The sequence below is a fragment of the Rhineura floridana genome, chromosome 3 (assembly GCF_030035675.1).
Source record: "Rhineura floridana isolate rRhiFlo1 chromosome 3, rRhiFlo1.hap2, whole genome shotgun sequence".
NCBI lineage: Eukaryota > Metazoa > Chordata > Lepidosauria > Squamata > Rhineuridae > Rhineura > Rhineura floridana.
The window spans coordinates 139,953,476-139,969,225 of record NC_084482.1 but is presented as its reverse complement, the minus strand read 5'-3'; the positions used below and the strand labels follow the sequence as shown (position 1 = coordinate 139,969,225).

Below are 15,750 nucleotides of genomic sequence, written 5' to 3'. Positions count from 1 at the left end.
TTGAAAGGCAAGGCCCTAACTGAGCAAGCATGTGATGACCTCCGGGCCATTGTAAGTCGTTGGCCGGGGGTGCACTTGGTATGGTCTGACATCCTGCCACGCAGGAAATGGAACTGCACTGGTGACCCACAGGTGATGGATAGGGCCCGCAAAAAGGTGAACAGGCAAATCCAGAGGGCTCTGATGGACTCTGGGGGTTCTGTCATTCACCACACAGAGATTAGACATGACAGGGTGGAGCTGTTTCGGCCAGATGGTGTGCATCTGATGGACGTGGGCAGCGATATCCTCTTGATGGACCTGCAGAGGGGCCTACACGAGATTCTTATGGGTTGTGGGGTAAAGGAAGACTAAGCAGAGGCTTGTCTCCCTTCTGTGGCAAAGAAGTACAGGAAAAGGTTAAAAGGGAAGGGCAGCTAGGTGACACCTTTAGGCACCTTTGGTGGTGATAGGCGGTCCAGAGGCCTGCAGCTCAGAGCTATATGTCCTGGGGGCAGAATACAGGCCCCCTTTGGGGCCGTGCATCACCTGCTCAGGGTTTCAGGGATCCGAGGGGCGGTGATGTGGGTCGGACCTCCTACACATCTTCAGGGTGTGGCCTGAGCTGGGGTCTGGCACAGGGCAGCTCCTGGCTCAGGCAGGGTTTGGTTGCCCTATAGCTGCAAGCAGGCTTTGCCTGGATCATCAGGATGCTCCCGCACTTAATTTCCCCTCTGCAGGTTCATTATTCTAATTGGATTCTGTTTAATAAAGTGGCCCATGATTCAACCCAATGAACTGTGTCTGTGCTTTATTTCGGCACTAGGCTGCAGTAAAGTAGGGGTCGGGTGGAGAGGAGGATGCTGTGCTGACCAAATTCCTATGACATGAAGAGAAACGGCTATAAACAGTTATAGTGGCAAGGCTTTTGCACAACAGTGTTGAACTGAATGGCTCTTCCCTTCCCATCCCCTCCATTTAACAGTCTCTAGATGGTTGTGTAGCAGATGGGCTGCTCATTTCAATGGGGGCCACCTCATTTTCTCCCATGATTATTATTCTAAAGAGGTTTGAAGGGTTTTTTAAATTCTTCTGCTTGTAGCTCTAATTCAAGCAGCATTTAAATGTTAAGAAACAAATGTGTGTCATAAATCATCTTTTAAGGAAAGATTACCAACTAATCTTAGGTTCTCTGGGTAATAGACTTGTAGTCCCTTCAGGCCAGTTTGTAAAAGTAAATAATAATTAAACAAAATCTCAGACAGGTTGTGGAGGATGGGAGAATTGTAAAAGCCAGGAGTTTGTCTTGATGCCTCATTTTTCTTAGAAGACAGCAGTTTATCATCATGTAAGAGGCAGGGAGCTCAGGTTGCCAACATGCAAATTGCAAATCACCTAATATACATACCTCACAAGGAACTGACTAAAATTCTGAATTATTAAGACTTTGGGGGAGGGTGGAGAGGAATGATCTTTATACATAATCTTTACCCTGGCCTTGAGATGCATATTTTTAGGACCCAACAAAGAAGACAAAGTCACAGAAACCAAATGAAGAATAACAAAACAAACCAAGGCCACTGAATAATATCAAAATAATGACAAATACAGATTACTACATGCAAACAGTATAGCACATGTAAACAACAGGACAGTTCTCCAGTAAATACAGCAATACAAGACAAGATCTCCAGGACTAAAACTGGGTTTCATTCTTCAACAGCTGGGGAACATGAATGAATGGCAGGTAAGATCCCTTCATTGCCTCAGGTTTCTTGTAGATTTTTCTTCCTTTCAAGGAAATATCAATACTGTGAACCCTGAAAATATAATATTAAGAAAATAATTGGGGGGAAATCACTCACTGGCTAATATAAAGCGTATAACCATAGGACCATAATGCATAATATAAATAAACTTTCAGGACCCACCCTATTCTTATGATTGTAAATTTGTTTGAAGCCAATGTTATGTTTTAAATTCTTGTTACTTTTCCTGGGATCTTAGGGTGAAGGGCAGGCAATAAATCATCATCATAAATAATAATAATAATAATAATAATAAAACATATAAAACTGATGGGAGAAAAGAACTGGCCTATAAGTTCAAAAGTCCCAGATTAGATCTAAATGGTAAAGGCCAAAGCAGCTGCTTGTGGTGGCTGTTGTTATTTAACACCATTCTATATTTCACTCTGTATATATTAAATATATATTTTAATATACCATATAGTGCAGGGGTTGCCAGCCCTGTGCCCATGGGTTTCATGGTGCTCGCAAAGGCCTTCACTGGCAGCCTCAGGGAGAGGCTGCAAACTCTGAGCTTTCATTTTTTAAAAGGAAAGTCTCTAGCCCTCCTAGAATGAAAGTTATGAACCAAAATGAGCAGACACCCAAGCAATTTCTGTGAAATGAGCCAACCTGGCTGTTCCCACCTATCAGGGTTTTAGCCAATGAGTGAAGTTAGAGCTGTGATAGATAAGTGAGTTGTTTGGACACCAGGTAATAGGAATTCCTGAGGTCTTAAACAGCATGTTTTGCCCTTCCTTTTAGTGCACTTTTCCGGTTTTTGTCTTTTTTTCTAGTTCTTGGAATCTGCATAGCAACCATGATGCATCTTTCCTGTGGTGGGTTCATCTGACATCAGGTAGTCCCTAGAAGTTATTTTCTGCAAGTATTACTACACAATATGCATGGGTGGATATTAAAGAACCCCTCCCCAAATAGCTAATGCAAAATGTGAATACTTTGCAAAGAAGAGTGGGAATGACTCCTGCTGTGCTGGAGCTGATGTCCAGGCACTCTTTAAGAATTCAAAGTTTAGTGAACTTACAGTACAATGGTATACATGCCTACTTCAGAAGTAAGTATCATTGTGTTTAATGGGGCTTACCTCTAGGTAAGTGGGTACAAGATGACAGCCTAGGCTTTGGTTTAGAATTGGGATTGTGCCCTTAACAGCTGCATCCACACAATCAGGACCAGCCTGACGTAACTGACTTCCCATGGTAAGTATAAGGTTCCATGAGGTTGTAGGCGGGGGGAAGGATATTGAGAAAGCAGCAATGATTGTACTATCTCTAATTTTGTGTTATGCCCTGTAATCAGCCTTCCTTGTTAGGTGGGGCTGCCACATCTTTAGGTGGGGCATTTGGGAGAGGGGGAGAGGTGCATAGTGCCAGCCAATTCCCCCCTTCCCCAGTGATGGAGAGGACATGAGGGCCTGGCCAGGGGAAAGAAAAGACAGTGAACTTCCCCCTCACTCCTCCTCCATCCAGAGAGTGTATTAACTTACATGAGTGAAGTGTAATTTGGTGAATTTTTTCACCCTATTTTGAGACATCCCCAGGAACACTACACTCAATAGCTTGCCTTTGCCTATAGCTACAGTCCTCTTTCACCTGTGGTCTGTCCTTGTATTCTGATTCTTCATGAGTTGAACTACTTTGGTAATGACAGTGAGCTCCTGAGCTTGGGTCTGATGCTGCATTAGGTATCTCAGTTTTAGATTCCACCCAAAAATCAAACGTGCCCATACTACAAGTTTAAGGAAGGACAGAAAGAAAATAAATACCTTAGGGTGTGTTAACTCCTCCTTGAGAGTCCCTCCTTCTAGTTTTGTTCCTGACCTTTAGATTTTCCTTCCTGTTGGAGAATCAAGGGAAACCTTTTCACTGGCCGCTATATAAAGGTCTAACAAAGCAATTGGATTATGGAAAGCTATTGGATTTTTTTAATTATTTTTTTACTGGCAGCTGGGTTGACTTTTGTGTCCACAAACCCTGAAAAAGGCCCATGATGAGCTGCACATTTATTATTAGTAGTATTAGTATTGTTGTTGTTGTTGTTGTTAATAGTAATAATAATAATAATAATTAATATAATTATTAACAGACATTAAAATATATTAAAACAAAACATCTTTAAAAACATCTTTTAAAAAAAGCTTTAAAAACCATTAAAAAGCAGTTCCAACACAGATGCAGACTGGGATAAGTCTCTACTTAAAAGGCTTATTGAAAGGAAGGTCTTCAGTAGGCGCTGAAAAGTTAACAGAGGATGGCATCTGTCTAATATTTAATGGGAGGGAATTCCAAAGGGTAGGTGCCACTACACTAAAGGTCTGCTTACTATGTTGTGCAGAATGGACCTCCTGATAAGATGGTATCTGTAGGAGGCCCTCACCTGCAGAGCACAGTGATCGATTGGGTATAAAAGGGATAAGAGGATCTTTCAGGTAACCTGGTCCTAAGCTGTATAGGGTTTTGTACACCAAAACCAAAACCGTGAACTTAGCCCAGGCAGACGGTGCAATTCTTCCAGCAGCGGGGTGACATGTTGGTGATACCCTGCCCCAATGAGCAGTCTTGCAGCTGCATTTTGCACCAGCTGCAGCTTCTGGAACACCCTCAAGGGCAGCCCCTCATAGAGTGCATTACAATAATCCAACATAGAGGTTACCAGTGCGTGGACAACAGTGGTCAGCCTATCCCAGTCCAAAAACGGCTGCAGCTGTTCTATCAGCTGAAGCTAGTAAAAGGCACTCCTAGCCACTGAGGTCCCTTCTAGTGAGAAAGATGGATCCATGAGCACCCCCAGACTACAGACCTGCTTTTTCAAAGGGAGTACGACTCCATCTAAATCAGGCAACCTACCAATTGTCCAAACTTGGGAACCACCAACCTACAGTGCCTCCATCTTGCTAGGATTCAGACTCAGTTTATTGGCCCTCATCCAGCCCACCACCAAGTCCAGACAATGGTCCAGTGCTTGCACAGTGTCTCCCAACTCAGATGTTACAGAGAAATAGAGCTTGGTGTCATCAGTGTATTGCATATTGGGAAAATCAGAAATTCGGCCTGAGTTAGGTTGGCAGCCAGCTAGCTAGCTGGCTAACTGTAGTGCACACAGTAATATTTCTATTCATCTCAGGCTGTTTTCATCCTTTGCCATAAAGTAATCAGGGGGAAAAAGATAGCCACTATGTTTGTGAGTATAGTGAGTGCTTTAAAAGAGTAAAGGGTAGCCATTTTTTCAGATCATTTTAAGTTATCTCTTTATTTCACCCAATCCTGCTCTAGTCATTATAATGTTTGCTGAATAAACAAACTCTTCTTACTGCAGGCAAACAAACATGCTTCTTTATTGCAGGCTGGGTAGTGAACACAAATGAAAATGAAAAGCAGAGCAAAGGAAAGTCCAAGGGATGGAGTCTAACTATAGCCCATAATGCAAAGTTCTAATATTTAACTATTCAAGGGTCATGTTACAATATAGGCTGTTTTTTTCAGGATCATTTAAATAATTATAGAGTGATTATGATAATGAAAAATCCACCCTCATGGAAAATCTTATGTGAGTAGACTTTGGGCGCTCTTCCAGATGAAGCTTTTGTTGTGCACTCACGCTGCCTTATTCACTTCATCTTGAAGAGGGTTCTACTCTTGAATTGCTCCTGTTCTTCAGACAAGATGTCATTTTTTAAATGGAGGTTGTCATTGCCTGTCATGTCACAAATTAAAAAGAAGACAATTTCCCCCAAAAATCTAGGGGGAGAAGCACAGCTCGGGGGGGGGTAGCACCTCCATTTGTCCCACGCCTGGCAATAGACCTGGCTAGAGTTGTCATATTGCTCAGTTAGCTGGGTTTTACCCAGATTCTAGCGATGCTACTGGTGCATGCTTAGTCCATTAGGTGGCCCGGATTCCCAGCTTTCATTAAAAAAAAAAAAAAAGTCTCTAGCCCTTAGAGATACAAGGCAAAATGTGGAGGCAGTTTTCTGCCCATTCTGTCAGAAATCAGCCTATTCCTGAGTTCCATTGTTTTTAGCCAATGAGGGATACCACAGTTGTCCTGGGAAAATCAAGAATTTTAGTCTGCCTGCGTGCTACATATGCAGAATCTAGCCGTTTAGAAAAGTGCACACACTCACTTGAGCACACATGCAGGTCCACCCCTCATCCATAGACTTTCTGGTTGAGTCAGCAAGGAAAAACAGCCATCTCAATTGCCTCTGTGTCTCACAGTAAGTGGTGAATGCAATGGGAGGGTGCACCTGCCATCATGGAGAATGGAACAAAGCGGTATGAAGCCACCAAACGCTCCCTTCCTTGAACAAATACAAGATATAAAAACAAGGCTCTCTGTAGAGAAGGCTGCAGTATTACTATTTGCAATTTTTGGCCCTGGCCCCCACCCTGTTAAATGGTGCTTATTCCCAAGTAAAATTGCACTGGAATGAAGCTTTGCCCAGCAGAGCCTCTGTTCAGTAGTTCAGAAGAGGCTAAACAATATTTTTAGACACATATCCTTCTTCAAAATCACTGGCAGGCATCTCCTCACCGAATATATATATATATATATATATATATATATATATATATATATATATATATATATATATATATATATCCTGCCCTTTCTCCCAGTAGAAGCTCAGGGCGGTAATATCACCCTATTTCATTTCCTCTCCAGGGATGGATGTATGTGTGGGTTCCTGTGTGTACATATGTACATATATACATATGTACATATGTATGTACATATATGTACATGTATGTACATGTATGTACATATGTATGTACATATATACTGGGCCCTTGGGCACCAGCTGCCCTGGGCACGTGGCTCCTGCCTGTTCCATCTACCTCTCTCCTGTCTTCTGCTGCACACGCAGGGCTGCCATCAACTACAATGGCGGCAGAGTCTTCTGTAAGAGGCTGATGCCCCCGCCGCCATCTAGGTTGATAGCATGCATGTGCACTACGTGTATGCACATGTCTGCCATCAACCAAGATAGTGGTAGGGGCATTAGCCCCTTAAAGAAGCCTCCACCGCCGTCTTCGTTGATGGCAGCCCAGCGTGCACAGCAGCAGAAGACAGGAGAGAGGTAGGTGGAGCTAGCTTCTGAAGCTCATATAGCCTAAACTGAGTAATGTGCTTCAAGAAATATATTTATATATATATAAAGTACATAAACCTAGGGTGAGAAACAAACCATTTCATCTTGCTAAAACATTTTGTTGTCTTTTAGGGAGCAAACAAAATAACTCCACACACATTGAGAATTATTTTCTCTTGCCTGCTGAACCCAATTTAAAAGCAAACAAAACAAAATAATAGCTCATATAGAAAACTGGCATGATGCATTTGCAAAGGCAATTGCTTTCCGGCAGATAATGAAGAAGGCTAGTGAGCTCTTGATAAACTCATTTCCTTCCTGGAATTCAGAAACAAAGTCTTCTATTTTGTCCATTGCTGTAAGTCTAAGAAAGTTGGAAGAAGCAACAGTGGGAAGGGGCCAGCGCCAATTAAAAACCAAAAAAAAAAAAACCCCAAAAAAGGTAAGAGGTGCAATTCAACAATCTTTTAGTTTGCAATTCTGTAAGACATATGTATTTCATTTTGCATTACTTAACTATCTTATTAAACCACACAGAAATGCACACTCTGCTAGGTAGTATTTGCTGCTACTTCTTTTAGGCAGCTGGAAACCCTGTTACCAGTTTCCACTAGATTTCATATCAAATGATCTCTTTAAATAGATTCACATGGCCAAAAGTGAGCTTTTATTTTTCTCCCTACTGAAAGCATTGCTGTTGTTGTTGCCATGGGCCATCAGTATTCCAGTGGAGAGTCATTATAGTTAGTGTACCATGAGCCAGTTGCTATCTTTAAGCCCAGCCTACCTTACAGGGCTATGTTGGGCTGAAAGATAGTGACTGGCTCCAGATATACTCTAACCATCCCACCACACCATCGTGAGATATAAATGGGATAAATAAATATTGTTCCTCATAAGGGCTGAGCCTTGATCTAAAACCTGTTGAACTATACACAAGGCTAAAGTCCTTGGTACAGAGATGAACGGGAGGACATGGCACCTGCATCCCTTTGGAGAGTCTCCTTAAGCATCTCTAGTGGTGATGATGTGGTGGTGCCAGGAATGGTTGTTGTTGTTGTTGTTTAATGCCCTCAGCCATGCCTTCAGGGGTTCACTGTTATTGCTACCTAATTGGGTCCCTCCCATGCCAGCTCAGTCTCAGAGGTAGGTGAAAACAGTATTGCAATTTGTGGGTCCTTGCATAATTTATAACACCCAGGCATTGCTGCTCCCATTGTTATGTGATGGATTTACAGCCTTTCCCAACCTTTGGGTCCCCAGACATTGCTGGACCACAATTCCCATCATTCCTGACTATTGGCCATGCTGGCTGGGTCTGATGGGAGTTGTGGTCCAACAACATCTAGGGACCCAAAGGTTGGGAAAGGCTGTTGGAAGTCTGCATTCTTCTCAAACAAATGAAGAGGGTTATGGTGCATCTTTGTTCTATCACAAATAGGCTAGGCCAACCTTCCCTAACCTGGTGCTCTCCAGATGTTTCGGACTACAATTCCCATCACCCCCAGCCAGTGTGGTCAATGGTGAAGGATGATGGGAGTTGTATCCAAAACATGTGGTGTGCACAAGATCAGGGAATGCTGACTTAGGGGCAAACTATGAGATTAATGAAATGTGTAATTTGGCCCTAAGTATAGGACTTTTCTTTCACAAATAGCCAGAGCCTGAATAGAGAATCTAGCTGATTAACCTTTGCCCTCTGCTGCAGTGCTGATCTGGATCATGGCCTGTGTACCTGTTATTTGCCAGGGTGGGGGTCAAATTAGCTTCAGAGGTCATTTTTTTCTTTCTCCTATGCAAATAGCAGGCACTTAAGCGCAAACACATGATTAATTTATTACATAGTTTGGCCCTTAATTGGCTTTACTATAGTGAAAGGGACATTAACATTTTCCTGCCTGTAATTCCTGTTCTTACCAATACCATGTGCTGGAGTAAATGTGTGGATACTGATTTAGTGATTTTTCACCTTTTAGAGATAAAAGCCAGAGTGATTTTCTTCAGTACACTTAAAATATTTTATTTCAGAAGTGTGTGCTGTAAAATTGTTTTCCCCAGTCTAAGTCTCTGACTAATATATGTTATAATAAAACTTGTGGTTCAGGAAATATTAACATTTTTCACAATGGTAAAGATGAACTTTTAAAGACCTCTGGATCGCATTCATTACACCTTAAGCATTTTTACTAAAGCCATTTTAAAAGATGGAAAATAAAAATAATTATTGTGTGTCTTAGCATATATTGGAACCATAAAACCATGCATTACTAACAGTTAGATGGCATATTAGAGGTGACATTTCCTTTACTTGAATAGTTTATATTCCATATTATGATTTTAAAGATAATCCACACCTCTTCTGAATTTGACTGGGATTAATTTTCAGCACAACCCTCCCACTAACTTAATTAGTGAATTTTAAATGGAGTTATGGGCCAATTCATGACCCTCCGCAGTGCAGAGTGGTAAGCGGCGGTAACGCAGCCAAAGCTCTGCTCACGGCCGGAGTTCGGTTCCAACGGAAGGAGGAAGTCAAATCTCCGGTAAAAGGGGTCGAGGTCCACTCAGCCTTCCATCCATCCATGGTCGGTAAAATGAGTACCCGGCATATGCTGGGGGGTGAAGAAAAGCCGGGGAAGGAACTTGCAATCCCACCCCATATATACGGTCTGCCTAGTAAACATCGCAAGACGTCACCCTAAGAGTCGGAAACGACTCGCACTATAAGTGCGGGGACACCTTTACCTTTATGGGCCAAGTGATGCCTAGACTGGAGACATGCTACCACCACACCAGCAGAACAGTTACCATGTGCAGTGTGTGTCATGCCCAGCCCAGGAAGAGGGCAAAATCACACAACCAAGAAATACACAAATGGCACACAAATGGCAGATATAGTCACAGTGTCCCTGCAAGCTCCAGAAGTGTCCACCAATATGGATGGGGAGAAATTTTATTCACTTTGTGTTTAAAGGCGAGCCTACCAAATTTGCACTTTCCAAAACAATAGACTCGCCCATCCCTACCCATCAATCAGGTCTGTGCTATGACACCCACATGCCATCCACACATAGAGGCAGACAAGGACAACAGGGGCATGCTCCCCGCATCCACTCCTGCATCACAACACACAAGATGTCCTAGCGCCCCAACTCCCCACAGCCCTAACGGCACAGCCAGTGACATCTCTGACCCTGCCAGTCCCTGGGCATCCCTACAAGTTCAAATCCCCTTATGCTCCTAGTTTGGAGCACCACTCACAAAGGGAAAGAAGCAGATTCCACATCACACAGCACCCATGGAGTTCCCTGGGCATGAGGCCTGCAGAGAGCACACACGCAACTACTCATTAACAAATAGCACTGCATATATCCTAAACTGCTCTGGTGCTGTTCGTCTGTTTTACTCCCATCAGCCACAGCCAGCTGATGGGTCAAGAACTGAAGTTCCTGTTAGATCTTCCTGTTTTGCCTTGATTCAACTCATTGTGCTTAAAATGTATTAATGCATGACGAGCGGTGCTGTAATGTGGCCATCCTATTGAAAGATGCCGAGAGATCATTTACATGATCAAATTACCAGAGTCAGAATGTAGGATGAGTGAATATTGTGAAGCAGTTATGCATTTATTGTAACAAAATCTCTCTCTCTCTCTCTCTCTCTCTCTCTCTCTCTCTCTCTCTCTCTCTCTCTCTCACACACACACACACACACACACACACACACACACACACACACACACACACACACACACACACACACACACACACACACACATGCAGCTCCACGTTTACCCTGCCATGATAATAAGATTTTATTGCATTCTGTGTGATATCTGTAAGAAAGAACTACTATATACAAATAATCCTATCCAGCTAAGGAGATAATGTACATAAGCAGACTTAAGCATGCCTATACGATAGTGGATTGGGAACCACAGATGTAATTCTGATACACAGCAGAATGACTATGTAATGCCATCTATCTGCACTGCAGTACTTTTACAGGGTTGGCCATCCTAATTCTGGCACAACTAGACAAACACTTTTTTTAAGCATAGCAAGATGGATCCAGGTGTTTAGGTTATGTTAAGTGCTGTTTATTAATAATAATAAAAGGATGAAGAGAAATGGCACCCAACTGCAGGCTGGTTTCGCATGTGCCTGTGCATCACCTGATGACTCAGCACTTCATCTCAACTGAATGTGTTGACTCCAATGAAAAGTTGTGCATTTAAAGTACCATCAGTCAGGTGACATTGAAGTTCTATCAATGTGATGCTTCCATCTATGATCTGTGATGCATCCATCATACTTGCCAATTACCATGATCCTGCAGTCATCAAATGAGAAGCATGCATACATGAGTCAGCCCTCAGAGACAGAACAGGAAAAGATGGGAAGGAAGGGGATACTGTAGAGAAATGGGGTAAGTTGGAAAGAATGGGAGAAATTTCTTCCATCGCTTTGTAGGTAGATAAAGACAACCATTTCCCCATACAACTGCACCTGGTGTTTGGTAAACAAAAATCATATGGCAATATCATACATTTGCTAAGTTACTCTGCAGTGAAAGTTACCCTGCATAGTTTGGTAATCTGTATGGGTTTGGGAAACTAGCCTAATAAGTGGCTAAATGCATATTATGGGAATGGGAAGCCAGTTTCTTTTAAACTTTAAGTACCTTTTTTAAAGTAAAAGCTTGGCAAATGGTCACAAATGAGAACATCAGAGCTTCAGGCTGCTCAGAAACTGGAGAGTAAAATGAGGAATCTGAACAACAGAGCATGCGTTTAGCTCTGCTAAATACATTGTACTGCATGAATCAGTGGCAAATATGCCCTCGTCGTCTGTCCTCTCAAGTACCTTGATATTTCAGTGGAAAATCAAGTTCCTGCGCATGTGTAGGACTGTAGCCTAAGCCAGAACCACTGAGTAGACAAGCTGCTATCCAAACATTACCTTCTTTGTCCATAGTTAGCGATATGCTTTGGGCAACACCATTCTCAACAATAACGGGTTTAGATGAGAGGCAGTCAATGTGGTATCTTCCAGATGTGGTTGTTGGACTACAATTCCCATAAGCCCCAGCCAGTATAGCCAATGGTCAGGGTTGTTGGGAATTGTAGTGCATCAGCATCAGGAGCGCACTACATTGGCTATCTCTGGGTTAAACAAACATTACATATAGTACTTAGGATGACTTTGAACATTACACAAAAGCAACACAAGTCTCTCGCACATCTTTTTCAGCCACTTCTCTGTAACATTCAAGAATGCCCAGTACCATATTGTATAGGAACAATTTGGGCAGCATATTTCCAAGAAATTCCAGGTTGTCTATTGATAGAATAAAGTGGGCACAATGTTGCAATCTAGTTTTGCTTTAAGAGATAGAGCAATGCATTATGTTGTGCATATTTTTGCTCCACAGCTGCAAGCATGAACAAAGTAAAGATCTCCACTGCTGAAGTACTAGTCCTGTTACTGTTATTAAGCACAGCTCAAGCCCTGCCCTGCCCTCCCTGTTATTGTGAGCCGCTGGAAGACCACAGGGGATGGGTATTAGACTGCAGTTCTATGGGGCTGAAGGAAATGCCTCTCCTGTCGACAGAAGTATGCCACTCTTGCCATACCATTAAAATTCTTCATTTGCAAAATAACAGTTTGACCACAGTCCCTCCTGGTGCACTGGACAACTTAATCTACCTGAAAGAAGTTGATTTCTCTAACAACCCTTGGCACTGTGACTGCTCTATTTTATATTTCAAGCAGTGGCTGGAAGACTTCAGCGTCATGTCTCTTGCCAATCTCAAATGTGCAAGTCCAGCTTCTGTAAAGGCAAGAGCCTTGAGTCAGCTGAGTGGGAATGAACTGGAAGCATGTAGGAAGCCTCTCCCAATCAAATGCCTTGATTTCTTTTGGAGAGACTTTGCTCTGATTTTTGCGGCTATAATGGTCTTAATTTTAGCATCATGCATTCTGCGATACTCTGAAAAGTTAGCTTCCCGAGCTGCCAGAAAGCAACATTATTCTGAAATCCCACTGCTGTAGTTTCATGACTCGGAAAAATAGAACTTAAAATAAGCGGCCGCAGTGATTAATAGCTCTTCATTAAGAATACCAAAGTCATCCGTTAAAAAATGTGGCATTTGTGCAAGCAATAAGCATATACACAGCCATGGCTAAATGTCCCAGTTGTATTTTGTTTGTTCTTGTTAGTTACATAAGAATTCACACAGTGTAGTTATTTTATGTTGTCCCAAATGGTAATAGCCACACCCTACCCTCTCTGTGTCTGTGACCCATTGGGGTGAAACCAATGATCATCAAGTTCTGTTGGCTGTATAAATAGTTGTGTTGTAATTATTACTACATGCTCTGTTACTGTAGCATGGGGCAATGGAAATGTCCTTCTGTGCACCATGGCTTTTGCTGCTGTCGCACTCAGCCATATGAACATTCCCAAAGAGAGTGAATAATATTACTCCTGGGCAAACAGAGCCTTGTATATGAAACAAATACGAGTTAAAATCTCCAATTAAGTTGGTTATTGGGTCAAAGAATTTAAACTTTAACCTCACACTCTCACCTAAATGAACTGGATTAGAGAGCTAAATTAGCAGTCATATCTCCATTATATTGCATCATTTATTAATGTGCTATAGCAAACTGTATTATAACCAGAGCTTGGAAAAGTTACTTTTTTCAACTACAACTCCCACCAGCCCAATCCAGTGGCCATGCTGGCTGGGGCTGATGGGAGTTGTAGTTCAAAAAAGTAACTTTTCCAAGCTCTGATTATAACCAGATCAAAAGCCTGCTGCACCATCAAATGAATACTGGAGATGGAATTTATGGTGCGTGTTGTATAACAGTACAAAGTGTATTATATAATCCATGACTATAATTCAGAATAGGGAGTAATGGTTCTAATTTTACTAAGGGGAGTATTTGTCTTTTAAGAAAATGATCACATTTCATGGTTTTGTCGCTGGAACCCCAGTACTTTTTACAGACGAGTCTTTAGCCCTTGCATACTGTTGCTAGTAACTACTAAGACCAATAGTAATTTTGCTTGCAATAACATTAGCTATGAATTTACAGTTGTAACTGTCTGTACATGCCTGCTTCAAGCCACCAGGAAGCCATTTGTTTACTTAATACGATATGTTGACCAAGGGGTTTGCTGATTTAAATAAAGTATGCTGATTGCTCGTGCTCAGCCAGTTCTATTTCAGTTTCACAGTTTTTTTTCTGTCTTTCAAATTTCATTTCACACACACCCCAAAAAAGATTACTGATATCTCACTTATACCAGATATATTTCAGAGCAAGGATGGGGAGCCTGCTGCCCTCCAGGTGTTGCTGGACTAGAACTCCCATCATCCCAGACCATTAATCATGCTAGCTGAAGCTGATGGGAGTTGTAGTCCTAATAACATCTGGAGAGCCACAGGTCCCCAACTTCTGGTTTCAGAGGATACTGAAACATAGTGTTTCTCAAGAACTCTTATGAGGATGGCATCATATCTCAATTTTAGACAAGGATGGAGTTGTAGTATTTGGTGAGGAAGTGATGGGCTGCTCCATGAGGAAAAGAAGTCGGAGTAGGAACTCTATTCACTCTTTCCTCCACAGCAGCTCTTTCTACTGCTATGAACGCTTTCATAGCAACACCAGAGTCACTTCCAGATTGGAGCTTTTAATACTACCCAGCCATTGCTGTTCCGTGGTAAGCTACATGTGGAGTTGAATTTGGCTTTCCACATTTTGGTGGGCAAAGCCCAAGTAGGTGCATCATCCTAGGATCTGTCCATGTTAATAATGTAAATGTACTGCCTTCAAGTCGATTCCGACTTATGGCGACCCTATGAATAGGGTTTTCATGAGGCTGAGAGGCAGTGACTGGCCCAAGGTCACCCAGTGAGCTTCATGGCTATGTGGAGATTTGAACCCTGGTCTCCCAGGTTGTAGTCCCTTAACCACTACACCACACTGTTAGTGACCATAAAACAGTGAGGGTCAATGTATCTGAGCACAACATTTTAGTAACAGTATTCTTAATCAGTTTTAAATTTTGTTAAAAGTTTTAAAATACAGGCTCAACAAAAGCATTTCAGCAGAAATGTAAACATGAATAGAAAACAATACACATGCTGCTAAAATCACACTGATCAGAAAGGAAATAGTGAAGGTGTGCCAAAATGAAAAGTGTAGTGAATTAGCCTCAGCTGTCTGTGACATCACTGCATGCTAGTTCACATTTCAAGCCAAATCTATTAAATTCACACTTCTGAAACAATATGAAAACCTTAACACAACCTTCAGAATTCGCACTTATTCAAATTTTGCCAAGCAGTTTGTCAACAAACGTTTATAAAAATGCATATATTACAGGAAAGTGTGCATAAAAATGAATATATGAGTGAAAATAACTTGCAAAAATGGGTACATTAGTTAAAATTGCATACAAAAATGTGTTTATTAGAAGAAATTTGCACTAAAACACTGGATAATTTCCATGGGGATTTAAAAAAAACACAAATGCAAATTGCTGCAGAAATATGGAGAACTGAATTTAAGACTAGAAAAATGAGAAACGGAGAGAGCCAAAACGGAAAGATCTTTCCATCCCTACTGCACACACATCCTTCCAAAACGATACCTCTTTAAAATAAAATAAAAAAGCCCAGAAGAGTATAGTGCTAAGGAAATCTACAACTATGGAGACCGTGCTGCTGTTCTGTTCTTCTTCTCTTTATAAAATTGGATTACAGTATGTGAGTTTTCCAAAGAAATGGAACAAGCAGGAGGAAACACATTATGATCTCCTGCAAAAAAGTGAGTGGATGAAAAGTGCAATTCCAGA

The 15,750-nt window shown here is 41.8% G+C and overlaps 1 protein-coding gene and 1 long non-coding RNA gene across 2 annotated transcripts; one reads left to right on the top strand and one right to left on the bottom strand.

Annotated features, from left to right (window-relative positions):
• Window positions 1–1,642: 1,642 nt before the first annotated feature.
• On the bottom strand, window positions 1,643–5,986 carry LOC133382313 (uncharacterized). The gene is made up of 3 exons (XR_009761900.1): window positions 5,911–5,986; window positions 3,553–3,623; window positions 1,643–1,799 (listed from the first exon to the last, which is right to left on the bottom strand). It is a non-coding gene; the product is annotated as an uncharacterized LOC133382313 (long non-coding RNA).
• LOC133382312 (platelet glycoprotein IX-like) lies at window positions 1,649–14,075 on the top strand. The gene is made up of 2 exons (XM_061621997.1): window positions 1,649–1,726; window positions 12,313–14,075. The coding sequence occupies exons 1-2, from the start codon at window positions 1,720–1,722 to the stop codon at window positions 12,930–12,932; spliced, it is 627 nt and encodes a 208-aa protein (XP_061477981.1). The 5' UTR covers window positions 1,649–1,719; the 3' UTR covers window positions 12,933–14,075.
• Window positions 14,076–15,750: the final 1,675 nt, after the last annotated feature.